General features: G+C 50.9%; 1 protein-coding gene across 2 annotated transcripts; it reads left to right on the top strand.

Annotated features, from left to right (window-relative positions):
• Positions 1-8577: 8577 nt before the first annotated feature.
• On the top strand, positions 8578-13300 carry MADCAM1 (mucosal vascular addressin cell adhesion molecule 1). Of its 2 annotated transcripts, none has more exons than XM_043976432.1 (5): positions 8578-8702; positions 10668-10949; positions 11421-11747; positions 12075-12533; positions 12871-13300. In XM_043976432.1, the coding sequence occupies exons 1-5, from the start codon at positions 8624-8626 to the stop codon at positions 12993-12995; spliced, it is 1272 nt and encodes a 423-aa protein (XP_043832367.1). In that variant the 5' UTR covers positions 8578-8623; the 3' UTR covers positions 12996-13300. The 2 variants fall into 2 exon arrangements, with proteins under 2 accessions (XP_043832367.1, XP_043832366.1); XM_043976431.1 differs by having other exon boundaries at positions 12699-13300.
• Positions 13301-13809: the final 509 nt, after the last annotated feature.

The raw sequence follows: 13809 nt of genomic DNA, 5'->3' as shown, positions 1-13809 counted from the left end.
AGGAAAGGCTCCATTTACAAGGAGGTGGTGAGTCTTGAAGGAGCCTAATAGGAGGAAGTGAGAATACATCCCAGGAGAGGCAACTAGGTGGCGCAGTGGAGAGAGCACCGACCCTGGAGTCAGGAGGACCCGAGTCCAAATTTGACCTCAGAAACTAGCAGTGTGACCCCGGGCAAGTCACTTAAACCCGATTACCTCCCCAAAAGGATACATTCCAGACACGAAGGATAGCCAGTGCAAAGGCGCGGGAGATGATAGATGGAGTGCTTTGTTTGATGAACAATGAGGACGGTTCGGCTGAGTCGTAGAATGAGGGTAAGTGATGTGTAATGAGTCTAGAAGAAAAATTTGGGGCCAGATTGTGAAGAACTTTAAATGTGGAGCTATGGACCCTGGGTAAGTCACTTCACCCTGCTTGCCTCAGTTTCCTCATCTGTATAATGAGCTGGAAATGACAAACCACTCCAGTATCTCTGCCAAGAAAACCCCAAATGGGGCCATGAAGAGTCAGACACAACTGAACAACAACATTCTTCCTAAAAAAAATCATTAAGCAAAACCACACAGAAGTGTTTGTGATCGATAGCATCTTAATAACCCCTTGGTGTGGTACTTACTTCCAGAGAGTTGTTTCATAGTCTCTTACTGGGTTTTGTACATAATGTTTGTTTTAAAAAGGAAAGAAAAACATTTCTAATGAATATATTATCATTTTGAGGCAGAAAGTTCATGGGAGGTGATAGAAAGAGCCCTATCCCAGGACTTGCCACTGAGATACCTTGGGCAAGTCAATTTCCCTTTGTAAACCTCTGTTAAATTCATCTTTAAAATGAAGATGTTTCTCTCCATGACCCTCTAAGGTTCATTCCAGTTCTAACATTCACTCAATGATCCCATGATATTTCTTAGCCTAGGAAGAAAGGAAGTAAATTAGTCTTTCCCTCTCTTTTTATAGCTGAGGGAGCAAGAGGAGGCTAGCCTTCCTGTTGGACGTTAGTGGGTAAGGGGAGCACTGGTCCAAGGAAGGCATCCTAGTCTTCAGCCTTAAGGATAAGAGGGGATAGTGCAAGAGACAAGACAGTTACATAAATTTCAGTGCCAGTTCATCAGTAAGCACCTAGGATAAAGGGGTGATGGAGTCAGGTGTGGTTAACCAAGGAAAACTTCCAGGAGGAGATGGGTTTTGAAGACAAGAAGGCATTTGGCTTGAGGAAGGCTGGTCCTGGGTTAGGCAGAGGCATTAACAGTGCTGATCACTGGGCCATGAAGGGACCTGGGGAACTCTAGAGGGACGTAGATAAGCAGCTCTGTTGACATAAGTGGGACCCCTGTGAGAAAAGGGGTGAGGTCAGAAATGAGAGGATCTGGGTCCCTGTAGATGGTTGAGAAGAGGACAACTGATTTCTTGATCAGATTTCTTTGGCCAGCTGACCCAAGCACTCGATATTAGCTGGGAGTCTCCTCTAGGCCTTGATAATTAGCATGTTTATCACCTTGGAAGGCACAGAAAGCCTGGTCCTGAAAAGATGAAATAATAACCTGAGGAATTTCAGGGCTGGAAGAAGCAAGGTTAGGGAGCCACCTGGTGGTGGCAAGAGGTAGGTGCCAGAGACAAATGGTCTTGGGGACTTGAGAATGGAAAGACATCATGAAGGCCTTTGAGACCCACAGATGAGGTTCAGTGACAACTATACCCTCCTTGAAATCAGTCCTGACCTGCTTCTCTCCATACATCCTGCCTTAGGCCCTGCCAAAGCATCGCCTCCTTTTTCCATCACCTACACTGGGAACAGTGATAAAAGCAAAACCACTGACGCTTGTGGAAGACGGGGTAACATTCTGCAGCCCTACGACTTCTCACGCCATCCCTAGAACTTCCAGATCCACTAAACCGCTATGTGTTTGACCTCCCTCCTACTAGAATATAAGCTTATTGAGGGCAGGAGCTGTCTTGCTTTTGCATTTGTATCCCTAGTGCTTAGGACAGTGCTTGGCACATAGAAAGCCCCTAATCAAATATTTTTCCTTCCTTCCTTCCTTTCAATTGTTGAGTTGCTCCCTACAACCTCTATTTGAAGAAATGCCCACGTCAATGCCAGGCTCACTTCTGTCCTGGCTCCGGCCCTAACTCTCCCAACTTTTCCTTCCCCTCCCTTCTCAGATCCCTTCTACGTAATGTCTTCTCCTATTAGAAAGTAAGCTTTTAGAGGGCAGGGACTGTCTTTCTTTTTGCTTGTATTTATATTTCCATCACTTAGCACAGTACCTGGCACATAAGTAAGCACTAATATTTCTTTTTTTTTTTTTTGGTGAGGCAATTGGGGTTAAGTGACTTGCCCAGGGTCACACAGCTAGTAAGTGTTAAGTGTCTGAGGTCGGATTTGAACTCAGGTCCTCCTGACTCCAGGGCTGATGCTCTATCCACTGTGCCACCTAGCTGCCCCCAAGCGCTAATAATTTAACAATATCTCTTGTATTTCCTTAGGACTCTAGTTTCCAAAGCCCTTTCATATCCATTAGTCTATTATGGACCCACAAGCACCTACTATGTGACAGTGACTAGAATCCGTAGAGACTATCTCCTTTGGCTTTTAGACAGAGGTGAGGGTGTATGGGGTGTTCAGGAAGGTAGCACCCCTGGTGTGAGGCCTGCTGAGCCCTTTTTTTTTTTTTTTTAGTGAGGCAGTTGGGGTTGAGTGACTTGCCCAGGGTCACACAGCTAGTAAGTGTTAAGTGTCTGAGGCCGGATTTGAACTCAGGTCCTCCTGACTCCAGGGCTGGTGCTCTATCCACTGCCCCACCTAGCTGCCCCTGCTGAGCCCTTTTAAAGGCTGTTCATACACCTGTGGGATCCATCCTTCACCCGACTCTCAACCTGTGGTACCAAAAAGCTGTAGCACTGCAGCAGCCACACCCCAGTAAAACTCTCAGCAAACAAGCTAAACCAGGGCGAGGATAACTGACAGGCCTCAAACCCGTTATTGGTGAGTTAGGGGGATGTCTATCCCAAAGCATGCGAAGACTTCCCCAAGCAAAATGGGCAGATCTGAAGAGTTCATGCCAACAGCCGTGAAGTCGGCTGCAGCAGGCACCGTGGAGCGCATAGAGTGCGGTCAAACACCGGAGACGCCAGAGTCATCTACTGCTTCCTGGGCCATCAACAGTAGTCCTGACTTTTGCCCTACCCCTGGACTTGGATGGCGACTCTGAAAGAGAGAGCGAGGCTGACAAGTCTGTTCAAGTCTTGCCTCACTTCAATCCAATTCATGCCCAAGTCAAAGCCCTACCCCATGATGTCACTGGTTCTCTTCGAAAATGAAGGACTGGGGCAGCTAGGTGGTGCAGTGAGTGGATAAAGCACCGGTCCTGGATTCAGGAGGACCTGAGTTCAAATCCAGCCTCAGACACTTAACACTTACTAGCTGTGTAACCTTGGGCAAGTCACTTAACCCTCATTGCCCTGCAAAAAAAAAAAAAAAGAAAAAAGAAAGAAAATGAAGGACAAACAACAGCAATGACAGGCTGAGGGAGGGACTGAACAAAGATTATTATCCCAGTTCCACAAAAGAGGAAGCTAACGTTTAGAGAGAGGAGGTATCAATAGCAGAAGCTGGGCTCAAAGCTAGACCCTCACCTCCCAAGCCAGGGTCTTTCCAAATGAGCCTCTGCTCTCCTCTCCAAGCTGGTAGGGCCTGTAGTCCAGTTTGGTAAGAGGAAGGCTCTATTAAGGAGGATAGAGTTCCCAGAGCTCTCTCAATAGGCTTTCTCTCCTGGGTGGAGGTGGTGAATCAGGATATAAAACCAGGAAACACCAAAAGGAGAAATCCCTGCCTTCAACTCCATGAACTTAGCCAGTTCTCTAGGGAGAGCCTGGTCTGGGTAGTTGCTGGACTCATTGCTCCAGAGGACTAACTCTGAGCATGGGGGATAAAAGGGGTAACTAATAAACCTGGTTCAAATCTGGCATATCAGACAAGTGACCCAAGTTCCATTTTCAGAGGCTCCACCATGGCTGCACAATATCAGCCGATCACAAACAATTGCTCTTACCTCTCTTTTTTTTTGGTGAGGCAATTGGGGTTAAGTGACTTGACCAAGGTCACACAGCTAGTAAGTGTTAAGTGTCTGAGGCCGGATTTGAACTCAGGTACTCCTGACTCCAGGGCTGGTGCTCTATCCACTGCACCACCTAGCTACCCCAAAATTACTCAGGATTGTAGAGTAAATCTTTGAATGTTTCTCCACAGCAAATGCTTTTGATGTCCAAATCACTTTTTTTTTTTTGCAGGGCAATTGGTGAGGGTTAAGTGACTTGCCCAGGGTCACACAGCTAGTAAGTTTCAAGTGTCTGAAGGCAGATTTGAACTCAGGTCCTCCTGAATCCAGGGCCTGTGCTTTATCCACTGTGCCACCTACCTGTCCCCTGCTCTTACCTCTCAAAGCAAGAAAAGCATCCTCCCGGGAATGATGGCAATGGGGCATGGTGGAAAGAGCCTTTGAATTTGGAGTGAGAGGCATCTGAGGTAAGCCACTTTATTACCTGTCTGACGGTGGCCAAGTCACTGTGCCTCTTTCTTCAACTCTAAAATGAGGGGTTGGGCTAGATATGTTCTAAGGTCCCTTTCCATTGTAAATTCCATGATCCTGTGTGGCGATATGGGAACTATTTTGGTACGGTAGAAAGGATCTCGGCCTGGGAAACAAAAACTCCAGAATGTCAGAGCTGGAAGAAGCCCTAAAGGCAAGTTGAGGCCCAGAGAAGTAATTCATCCAAGGGGACATCTCCTGACTTCCAGGCCAGGGCACTTTCAGCTATGGCTCTGCCACACCAAGCTGAGACCTCCTTTGTGACTTCAGATGAGTCACTTCACTTTGCCTAGTTAGACTTCGGTTTCCCAGTCTAGAAGGTGGAGAACTCCAGGCCAGCCATCCCACTGCTCGGGGTTTTCATAAGGATCAAATACGTCCTTTTAGCAGCACATGATCTCACTGAGGAATTTTTCAGAGGCAGAGTCGGCAAGGCCCCAAGTTCTTGTGACCTCACTCTCTTGGAGGTGGAGGGGCCTTGTAACTGGGGATTCAAATCTGACTTAGCTAGGAAGTGGAAGAGGGAAGTAACCCATTAATCACCGCCTTCAAGTTCTCCTCTGAGCTGGAGATAAGACGGGTGTGTTAGGAGCAAAAATAAACAGAGGGGATTGAGGTTAAGGGTCCAGCTTCCCCCAAGTCAGCTCTACTGGGATATGCCCAGGGCCTCTGTCTATTCTTCATTACCCCACGGGTCTCCACTTCTGACCTTCACCTTCTGTTTGGCTTCCTGTTTAGCCTTTACTGGAACTGAAAAAGAGTCAAGGAGGACTAAGGGAAGGGGGACAGCAGCGGGAGTGAGTTAGGGAAGCCGCCCATCTCCAGCAATCCTGAGAGAACATGCGAGCTGAACCTTAACCACGGAGTAGGAGCTCAGAGCTGGAGGATAAAGGGCAGGGCAGTAGAAAGAATTGGGTTTGAATTCCAGATCATCATCTCACTCCCTGAATGAGTCTGGATCTGTCACTTCACAGACTCTCAGAGCCAATTGATTAATTAACAAAGCATTAAGTGCCTGCTACATTCCAGCTATTGTCCTGGGGATATGAAGAGAAAAATCTAAATGCTCTTGTTGACTCCCAAGAAATTTACATTCTCGGGGCAGCTGGGTGCTGCAGCGGATAGAGCACCAGCCCTGGATTCAGGAGGACCTGGGTTCAAATCTGGCCTCAGACACTTACTAGATGTGTGACCCTGGGCAAGTCACCAAAAAAAATAGAAAAGAAAAGAAATTTACATTCTCTAGAAGCAGACATGATAAGCAATTTGCAAATATCATCTCATTTGACAACCTTGAGAGTTTGGTGCTTTACGATCCCCATTTGGTCTGAGGCAGACAGAGGTGAAGCCTCCAGCCTGTCAACATCCCTCCTGAAATGCAGTACTCAGAACAGAACGCAGTCATTCTTTTTTTTTTTTTTTTCAGGCAATGGGGGTTAAGTGACTTGCCCATGGTCACACAGCTGGTAAGTGTCAAGTGTCTGAGGCCGGATTTGAACTCAGGTACTCCTGACTCCAGGGCCGGTGCTTTAACCACTGCGCCATCTAGCTGCCCCACAGTCATTCTTTAGAGGCACTTAAAGGCACAGTAGATAGAGCACTGGGCCTGAAGTCAAGAAGACCTGAGTTCAAATCCAGTCTCAGACACATAGCCGTGTGACCATGGGCAAGTCATTTAACCTTGGTTTGCCTCAGTTTCCTCATCTGTAAAATGGGGGTCATATCAGCACACATCTCCCAAGGTTGTTTTGAGGATCAGACAAGATAACATCTGTAAAAAGCACTTAGCACCATGCTTAGCACAAAGTAGGTCCTCCATAAATGCTTCTTGTCATCTGACAAGGGCAGATGGTCAGTAGGTCTGTCGTCTCCTGGATTCCAGACACCCTGCCTCTCTCGATGTAGCCTAAGACGGCAGGCATTTTCGGGGCTGCCATTTTCCCTGGACTCCAGTTTCCTCATCTATGAGATGAGGGGCTGGAGTTAGGTGGCCTGTCAAATCCCTACCAGCCGTAAATGTCAGGGTTGAAAGGGGCCTCAGATAGGACACAGAGCTGGAAGGGGCCTTTGAGCCAGACAAGTCCAGCTCCTTCCTTTTATAGATAGGGAAGCTGAGAGCCAGAGAAGGGGAGATCCTTGCCCAGAGTCACAGAGCAGACCCAGAACCTTTGGCTCCCAAGCCCCATGGCTGCCTCTGGAGCCTGGGCCCCAGGATGGCCGTTTGCCCAGCCTGCCCACCTAAGACCCAGCCTGACCTTTGTAACACAAGCGGATGGGAGATGGGAGAATGAGGAGATGTGGCTCTTAGGGCTGGCGAAGGGTGTCACATGAGGATGAACTGGGGACGAGGGAGCAGAGGTTAACTCCTGAAGAGCTTCATCTAAAGTCTACATGAGCGGGAAGAGGCAATTTCTGGAGCCTGGGTTAGAAAATGAGAAGGGGGAGGCCAGGCCTAAAAGCACCTCCAGGCTCCTGGGACACAGATGGGGAATTCCAGATCCTCTGCTGAAGAGCCTTGACGTGGGCAGATTATCAGTAAGCCTGGGCCTTATCATCTTTTCCAAATCTTGCTTCCCACACAGTCCCTGAAGCTTTCCAGTAAGTGGAAGAGAAGCTTCCAAGTCTTTCCTCTCTGGGTCCTTGTGTCCTCCTGGTGACAAGTGAGCCCGAATGTCTCCTTCCTCCATGCTGAAGTCCGGACAACGATCCCTGGCTTTGGTCTCCGGATCTCCAAGGGGAGTTGTGACCAGCCCCAAGGCTGCTCGCACAGCCCTCCTGAGCTGAAGGGTCCTGGGAAGACAGAGAGAGGGAAAAGTTGCCCCATCTTGGGCAAAGGCACCCCCAAACTGCATCACCCCCCATCACAGGATCACAGGGACCTCGGAGTAGGCCGATGACTTTAACACCCTCATTTAACAGATGAGAAAACAGCGACCCCTGGGAGTGAAATGATTTGCTAGGGCACACAGGTGGTAAGCGTCCAAATGGGATATGAACCACTGACTACAGAAGCAAAGCCTTTCCCAGTGCTGCACGGTAGCCCACGATGAAAGGGAGGAGAGGAAGGGTCTTTAGTAGTGCCTCTGGGAAGGGATAGCTTGAGCTCCTCTTAGCTCTCTCAGGGTGGAGCCCTGACCCTGCTATCAGCCTGGCCTGGGCACAGAGGGTGGATGGCTGTGGGGATTTCTTCACCGCTGCTGGAAAGACACCCCACCACCACCACCACCACCATCTCCACCATGAGGGACTCAGAAAACTCGTCTTTGGAGCGAGCTGTATATTCTTCTTGGTTTTTGTTTGGGGTTTTGTTTGGTTTTGGTTTTTTTGGTGGGGCAATGAGGGTTAAGTGACTTGCCCAAGGTCACACAGCTAATAAGTGTCAAGTGTCTGAGGCCACATTTGAACTCAGGTACTCCTGAATCCAAGGTCGGTACTTTATCCACTGCACCACCTAGCTGCCCAGAGCTGTATATTCTTTGGTGGGGGGGGGGGGGTGCAATGAGGGTTAAGTGACTTGCCCAGGGTCACACAGCTAGTATCACGTGTCTGAGGCTGGATTTGAACTCAGGTCCTCCTGAATCTAGGGCCAGTGCTTTATCCACTGCACCACCTAGCTGCCCAGAACTGTATATTCTTGATCTGGTTATTTCAAGGGAGGCCTGGGCCTCCCAGGGTTCCCCAAGGATGCTTCCTGCTCTTCAGGAACGCCCCCCCCATCCCCATTTGTAGCTAAGTCATTCCAGGGCAAGAGACCTCATTAGTTCCTTCCCTCACTTGGCATTGTTTCAGCTCCCCCATGACCCATTGGCTCTCCCCAGGATTTGGGAGAGTCCCATCTTGAGCAGAAAGAAATAGAGAAATTCCTTCCTCCCTGCCCACCCCCCCCCCGGAAATCCTCCAGGGTCTAACGAAATGAAGGAGGAGGAGGAGGAGGTGGGGTCAGGCTGACTCTACTTAAGAGGGGTCTCCAGAAGGGGCTCAGAATGAGAAAGAGGAGCCTCAGCTGCTGTGAAGGGGCTGCGTCAAAGGGAAAGCTATGAGTGAAGCAGGCCTCCCTCTCTCCTTCCACCTTCTCCTCCTCCTCCTCCTCCTCCCCCAAGGCCAGAGTAGTTGGGGTAAGTTCCCCATCCCCTGACCCAGCAAATAGGGCCTCCTGGTAAGGTTGAGAGCTGTGGCACACTGGGGTTCTAGAACAGCCTTTATCTCTGACTGGCCTTGTGGCCCTAGGCAAGTCACCATGGAGTAGCGGAAAGGAGACAGGTAGGAGATCTGGGGTCAGATCCCAGCTCTGCTCCTCACTGACTTTGGGCCACTTACTTCTCTTCTCTCATACTCACTTTCCTCATGTGTGAAGAGAGAGAGTTGGACCAGAGGGAGCACTGGCCCTGGCCCCGGCAAGATCACTCCTCACTCCCTAGGTCTCCATTTCTCCATCTGAAAAATTGGGGCTTAGATATCTTGTAGGTACCGAGTGTGAACTTGCCTACTAGAGAACTTACCAAACCAGAGCATGCTTCTCATCCCTCCTAACCATACACTCTGGCCATCCTTCCATTTGCTTTGCTGCCTCAAGGAGCCGAGCTTTTGCACTTGTGGGCACGCACACACACACACACACACATATATACACTCACACATACTCTCACATACTCCTACACTCTCTCACACTTATACATACAACACACTCACTCTCATACGTACCCTCACACACACTCTCACACTCACACACATACACACATATATCTCTTGCTCACTCTTCCCTGACCACCCCTGCTCTATGTGTGTTCTCCCCAATTCGAACGGAAGCTCTCAGACGCCAGGAAGTGTCATCTCTCTTGTATTTGTAACTTCAGCACATGGTACATTTTCTTTTCTTTTCTTTTCTTTTTTTGTTTTGTTTTGTTTTGTTTTTCAGGGCAATGAGGGTTAAGTGACTTGCCCAGGGTCACACAGCTAGTTAAGTGTCAAGTATCTGAGGCCGAATTTGAACTCAGGTCCTCCTGAATCCAAGAATTCTGAATCCAGTGCTTTATCTACTGTGCCACCTAGCTGCCCCGACGTGGCACATTTTCATTCACTCATTCATTCTTTCATTTGTTCATTCTTTCCTTCCTTTATCTCCAAGGTCTCTCTCAGCTCAGGCATTCCATACACTCTGTCCTAAGGTACCTAGACCATGTTCTCAGCTGGCGCAGCTCTGATCTTCCATTTTCCAACATTCTTCCTAGCTCTGACATTCCATGTTCTAAGACCCCTTAAAGCTACAGAAGTCTGTGAGACCCTCCCCTGAATTTAGTGCCCAGGGGTCCTGGGGCATGGCTCAGTATCTCTGATCCCAACAAATGATGGTGGAGGAAGGAGTGATGGGGGGGTGGGGGGGCCAGCCAGGCTTCGGGGGAATCTCAGAGCATTTAACCACCCAACCACAGGTTCACAAATTCAGACTGGGAAGGGAGCTTGAGGTCATCTCATCCAACTCCTTCATTTTACAGAGGAGGAAACCGAGGCTTAGTGAGATTTTTGCAAAGTGCCATGGTGGGGCAGCTAGGTGGCGCAGTGGATAGAGCACTGGCCCTGGATTCAGGAGGACCTGAGTTCAAATCCGGCCTCAGACACTTAACAATTACTAGCTGTGTGACCCTGGGCAAGTCACTTAACCCCAATTGCCTCACTAAAAACAAACCAAAAAAAAAGCAAAGTGCCATGGCTACAAAGCACCCATCCACTGTGCCCTGATGTCCCAGGGAAGGGGTGTGTGTGTGTGTGTGTGTGTGAGAGAGAGAGAGAAAGAGAGAGTATGTGAGTATGTGTGTACCTGTGTGAGTGTGTGTGTATGTGTGAGAGTATGTATGTGTCTGCGTGAGTGTGTCTATGTGTGTGTGATGTACATTTGACATTGAGGGTCTTGGGATTGAATTCTGACCCTGTGACCTGGTGAAAGTTTCCACATCTGTGGGACTAGAATATCCACAGGCTCTCTGGCCTCTAAATCCAATGTATGATGCCAGGCTCTGAACCCCTGCCTCAGGCCCAGAGAGCTCCCTTCCCAGAGGCCCTCCCCTTCTCCCTGTTCTCCGTAGGGACGCCTAGGGAAGGAGAGAGCCCCTTGCGAGTGGAGCCCGAGCAGCCAGTGGTCCAAGTGGGAGGTTCCATCCAGCTCCGGTGCTCTGTGGCTTGCCCCCAGGAGGAAGCCATGGTGCAATGGAAGGGGCTAGATACAAGCCTGGGCCATGTCTCCTCCGGGCCGGGCCTCAGCATCCTGACCATCCCCGAGGCCACTCTCTCCATGGGTGGCATCAAGGTGTGTATCAGCACATGCCAAGGCAGCACCTACCAGGCCACCGTAGAGCTGCTGGTGTACGGTAAGTCCTCTCCTGGCAAAAACCCGGGAGGGCAAGAGGGGCTGTGGCAGGGCCGGCCAGGCTCCCTTAGACAAAGGGGACTTCCAGCAGCAAGCGGGGCCCCTTCTCTGCTGACCGGGGCCAGACCCGGCTCCTGTCTGAGCTGTAGCTTCTCCCTCTATAGGATGGGCAGCATAAGCCAGCCTCTGACTTAATAAAATTGTTGGGAGAACTGGGTCAGATAAGAGATGAGGGGGCAGCTAGGTGGCGCAGTGGATAAAGCACTGGCCTTGGATTCAGGAGGACCTGAGTTCAAATCCAGCCTCAGATGCGTGACACTTAACTAGCTGTGTGACCCTGGGCAAGTCATATAACCCCAATTTCACCACCAGCACCCAAAAAAAGAGTGGCAAGAGACAGAGAGACACACACACACACAAATAGCTGGGACCTGGTACCATCCCTCACCGACCTCACCTGTGGCTCTTTCAGCCTTCCCTGACAAAGTAGAAGTGTCCCCAAGCACCCTGGTCCCTGGGCAAGGCGTCACCCTGATCTGCTCGGCCCGAGAGGTCTTCCCTTATGACAGCCTGACGTTTGCCTGGTTCCGGGGTGATGAGAAGGTGGAGGGGCTGCGCTCCTTGGACAGGGATGTGGAGCCAGAGCAGGAAGCAGAGACCGGGGAAGAGCTGGACGTGTACTGGGTCACTGAGCGCTGGGCTCTGCCGGCAGAGCTGGCCACGCCGGGCCCTGAGCTCCGCTGCCTGGTGGAGATGAAGTTTGAGCAGCAGGTTTTCAGCCACAGCCGGGCCATAGCTGGTGAGGCCCCCCCCACCCCCCCACCCCCAGCCCCCACTCTGTACCCCACCACACCTCCTCCCAAGGGCCCACCAGGACTAATCTACCTTCCTCCCTAATGGTCCACCCCCCATTGTAGACACTCTTCAGTTTCCATTTCTAACAACATTTGTCTGACCTGGTTTGAGACCCTTCGGGTGGGACAATGTCTCCTTCCTTCCTCCCCTCAAGGAGACCTGTGCCCCATTTCTCTGAGCAGGAGGATGGGAAGGAAGTAGACACTCATTGGGACCGGGGGAGGGGGTGCTGAAGAGAAGGCAGTAAAAAAAGCCCCTCCTCTTTCCCCAGTTATTTCCAGGATGACATCCCCAGACCCGAGCACCCCTCCGACAACGACCCCCATTGTGGGGCTGGCTCCAGCCTCCTCAGAGGTCTCCACAGTACAGGCTTCCAGCACCAGCCTCCCTGACACCACAGCTTCCTCCCTGACATTGGGCCCTGGGTCTTCACCATCCCCTACCTCAAAACCCAGTTCTGGCCGTTCTTGTCTCCCTGACATATTTCTGTCCCGGGTTTCAGGGGTCCATGGGGGGCCCCTGGAGCTAACATGCCTGGCAGCTTGTGAAACTGAGACATCTGTGCACTGGACGCAGGCCCCGGGCAGGTTGGCAGACTACCAGAGACAGGAGGATGGTGCCCAAGCCACCTTACTCATACTGTCTCCAGGGCCTTGGCACAGGGGCCTGTACCAGTGCCAGCTGGAGCCTGGGGGTCAGAAGGCCAGTTATGACCTGACCAAGGAGATCGGTGAGTCCCTGGGGGAGGGCAGAGCACAGGTGGTTCAGTGGGGAAGTTAAACCAAGGTGGGATGGCAATGGGGGACAGGGAGGCCAGCCGAGGGCTAGGAGAGGTTGGGGGCCCTCGGACAGGCTGCAGGGCTCATCACTGATAGAACCCCGTCCCCTTCCCCAGTGCCTGATCTGGACAACTCGGACAACTCAGCTGCCCTATGGACAGGGGGCTGCGCGCTAGGGCTGATCCTTGTCACCTTTGTGTCTTACCGCCTGTGGAGATGGCTCAGAGCTAAGCACACTGCCTGGGCCCAAAGCCTCGGCCAGCCTTGAACACACCCTCTTTGCCACAGCCCTGGCTGAATTGGAGGCCCTCGATCTTGTCGGGTTCCAAGACTGGAGAGCGGGATCCCTGGTCCCCTCGTGGGCCAGTGTAAGAAGTGGGGAGGCCACCCCCCATCCTGAACCCCAGCCATGAGGCAAGCCTGAGCCTCACCTTGCTCTGCCAACTGGACAAAGGGAAAACCAACCACCTGCCCCCCCCCCAGAACCCTGGGAACTGGCTCCATTGGCTTTTCCCACAGCTACGTGGAAGGGGGGGTGCGGTCATCACGGCTGGGTAAGGACACTTTGGGGAGGTCTACTCTCAGCTGTCTCCCATCAGGCTCACTCACATCAGCCAGCTCTTCTCTTGGGATGGGGATGGAGGGCAGGGGCAGGTGGGGGGAGGCCCTCCCAGTCACCCAAAGGAGCTGACTAATAAATTGCTCATCTGCCTGTGGAGCTGCTGCTTCTGCTGATTGGGTCAGCTCAGAATGCCAGAGTGGGGAGGGGTCTTAGAAGAAAGAACATCTGAAGTGACAGGCACCTTCAAGATCATTAATCTCCACATTTACCATAGAAACAGCTGTCTCTGGAATAAGAGGGCCTGGGTTCAAATCCTGTGTCTGATGCTTATTAGCTGTGTGACATGGGTAAGTCACTGGACCCAAGTGGTGCAGTTGATAAAAGCACTGGACCTGAAGTCAGGAAGACCCGAGTTCAAATGTGACCTCAGACACTTATGAGCTGTGTGACCCTGGGCAAGTCACTTAACTTCTGTCTGCTTCAGTTTCCTCAACTGTTAAACAGGGTTAATAGTAGCATCTACCTCAAAGTGTTATTGTGAGGATAAAATGAGATTTGTAAAACGCGAAGCATAACAGAGGGCACTTAATAAATCCTTGTTACCTTCTTTCCCTGGGCTTCAGTTTGCTCACCTGTAAAATGAGAGGATTAGACTAGATTGCCCC

The sequence above is a fragment of the Dromiciops gliroides genome, chromosome 1 (assembly GCF_019393635.1).
Source record: "Dromiciops gliroides isolate mDroGli1 chromosome 1, mDroGli1.pri, whole genome shotgun sequence".
NCBI classification, from domain to species: domain Eukaryota; kingdom Metazoa; phylum Chordata; class Mammalia; order Microbiotheria; family Microbiotheriidae; genus Dromiciops; species Dromiciops gliroides.
Note: the sequence above shows the minus strand (reverse complement) of the source record. Positions and strands in the feature narration are given on the sequence as shown.

Excerpts from the sequence above, each read along its gene's own strand:
- MADCAM1 (XM_043976431.1), top strand. The coding sequence starts at position 8,624 with ATGAGTGAAGCAGGCCTCCCTCTCTCCTTCCACCTTCTCCTCCTCCTC. Across the intron at positions 10,950-11,420 it reads CGTAGAGCTGCTGGTGTACG|CCTTCCCTGACAAAGTAGAA; the intron begins GTAAGTCCTCTC and ends TGGCTCTTTCAG. Across the intron at positions 11,748-12,074 it reads CCACAGCCGGGCCATAGCTG|TTATTTCCAGGATGACATCC; the intron begins GTGAGGCCCCCC and ends CTCTTTCCCCAG.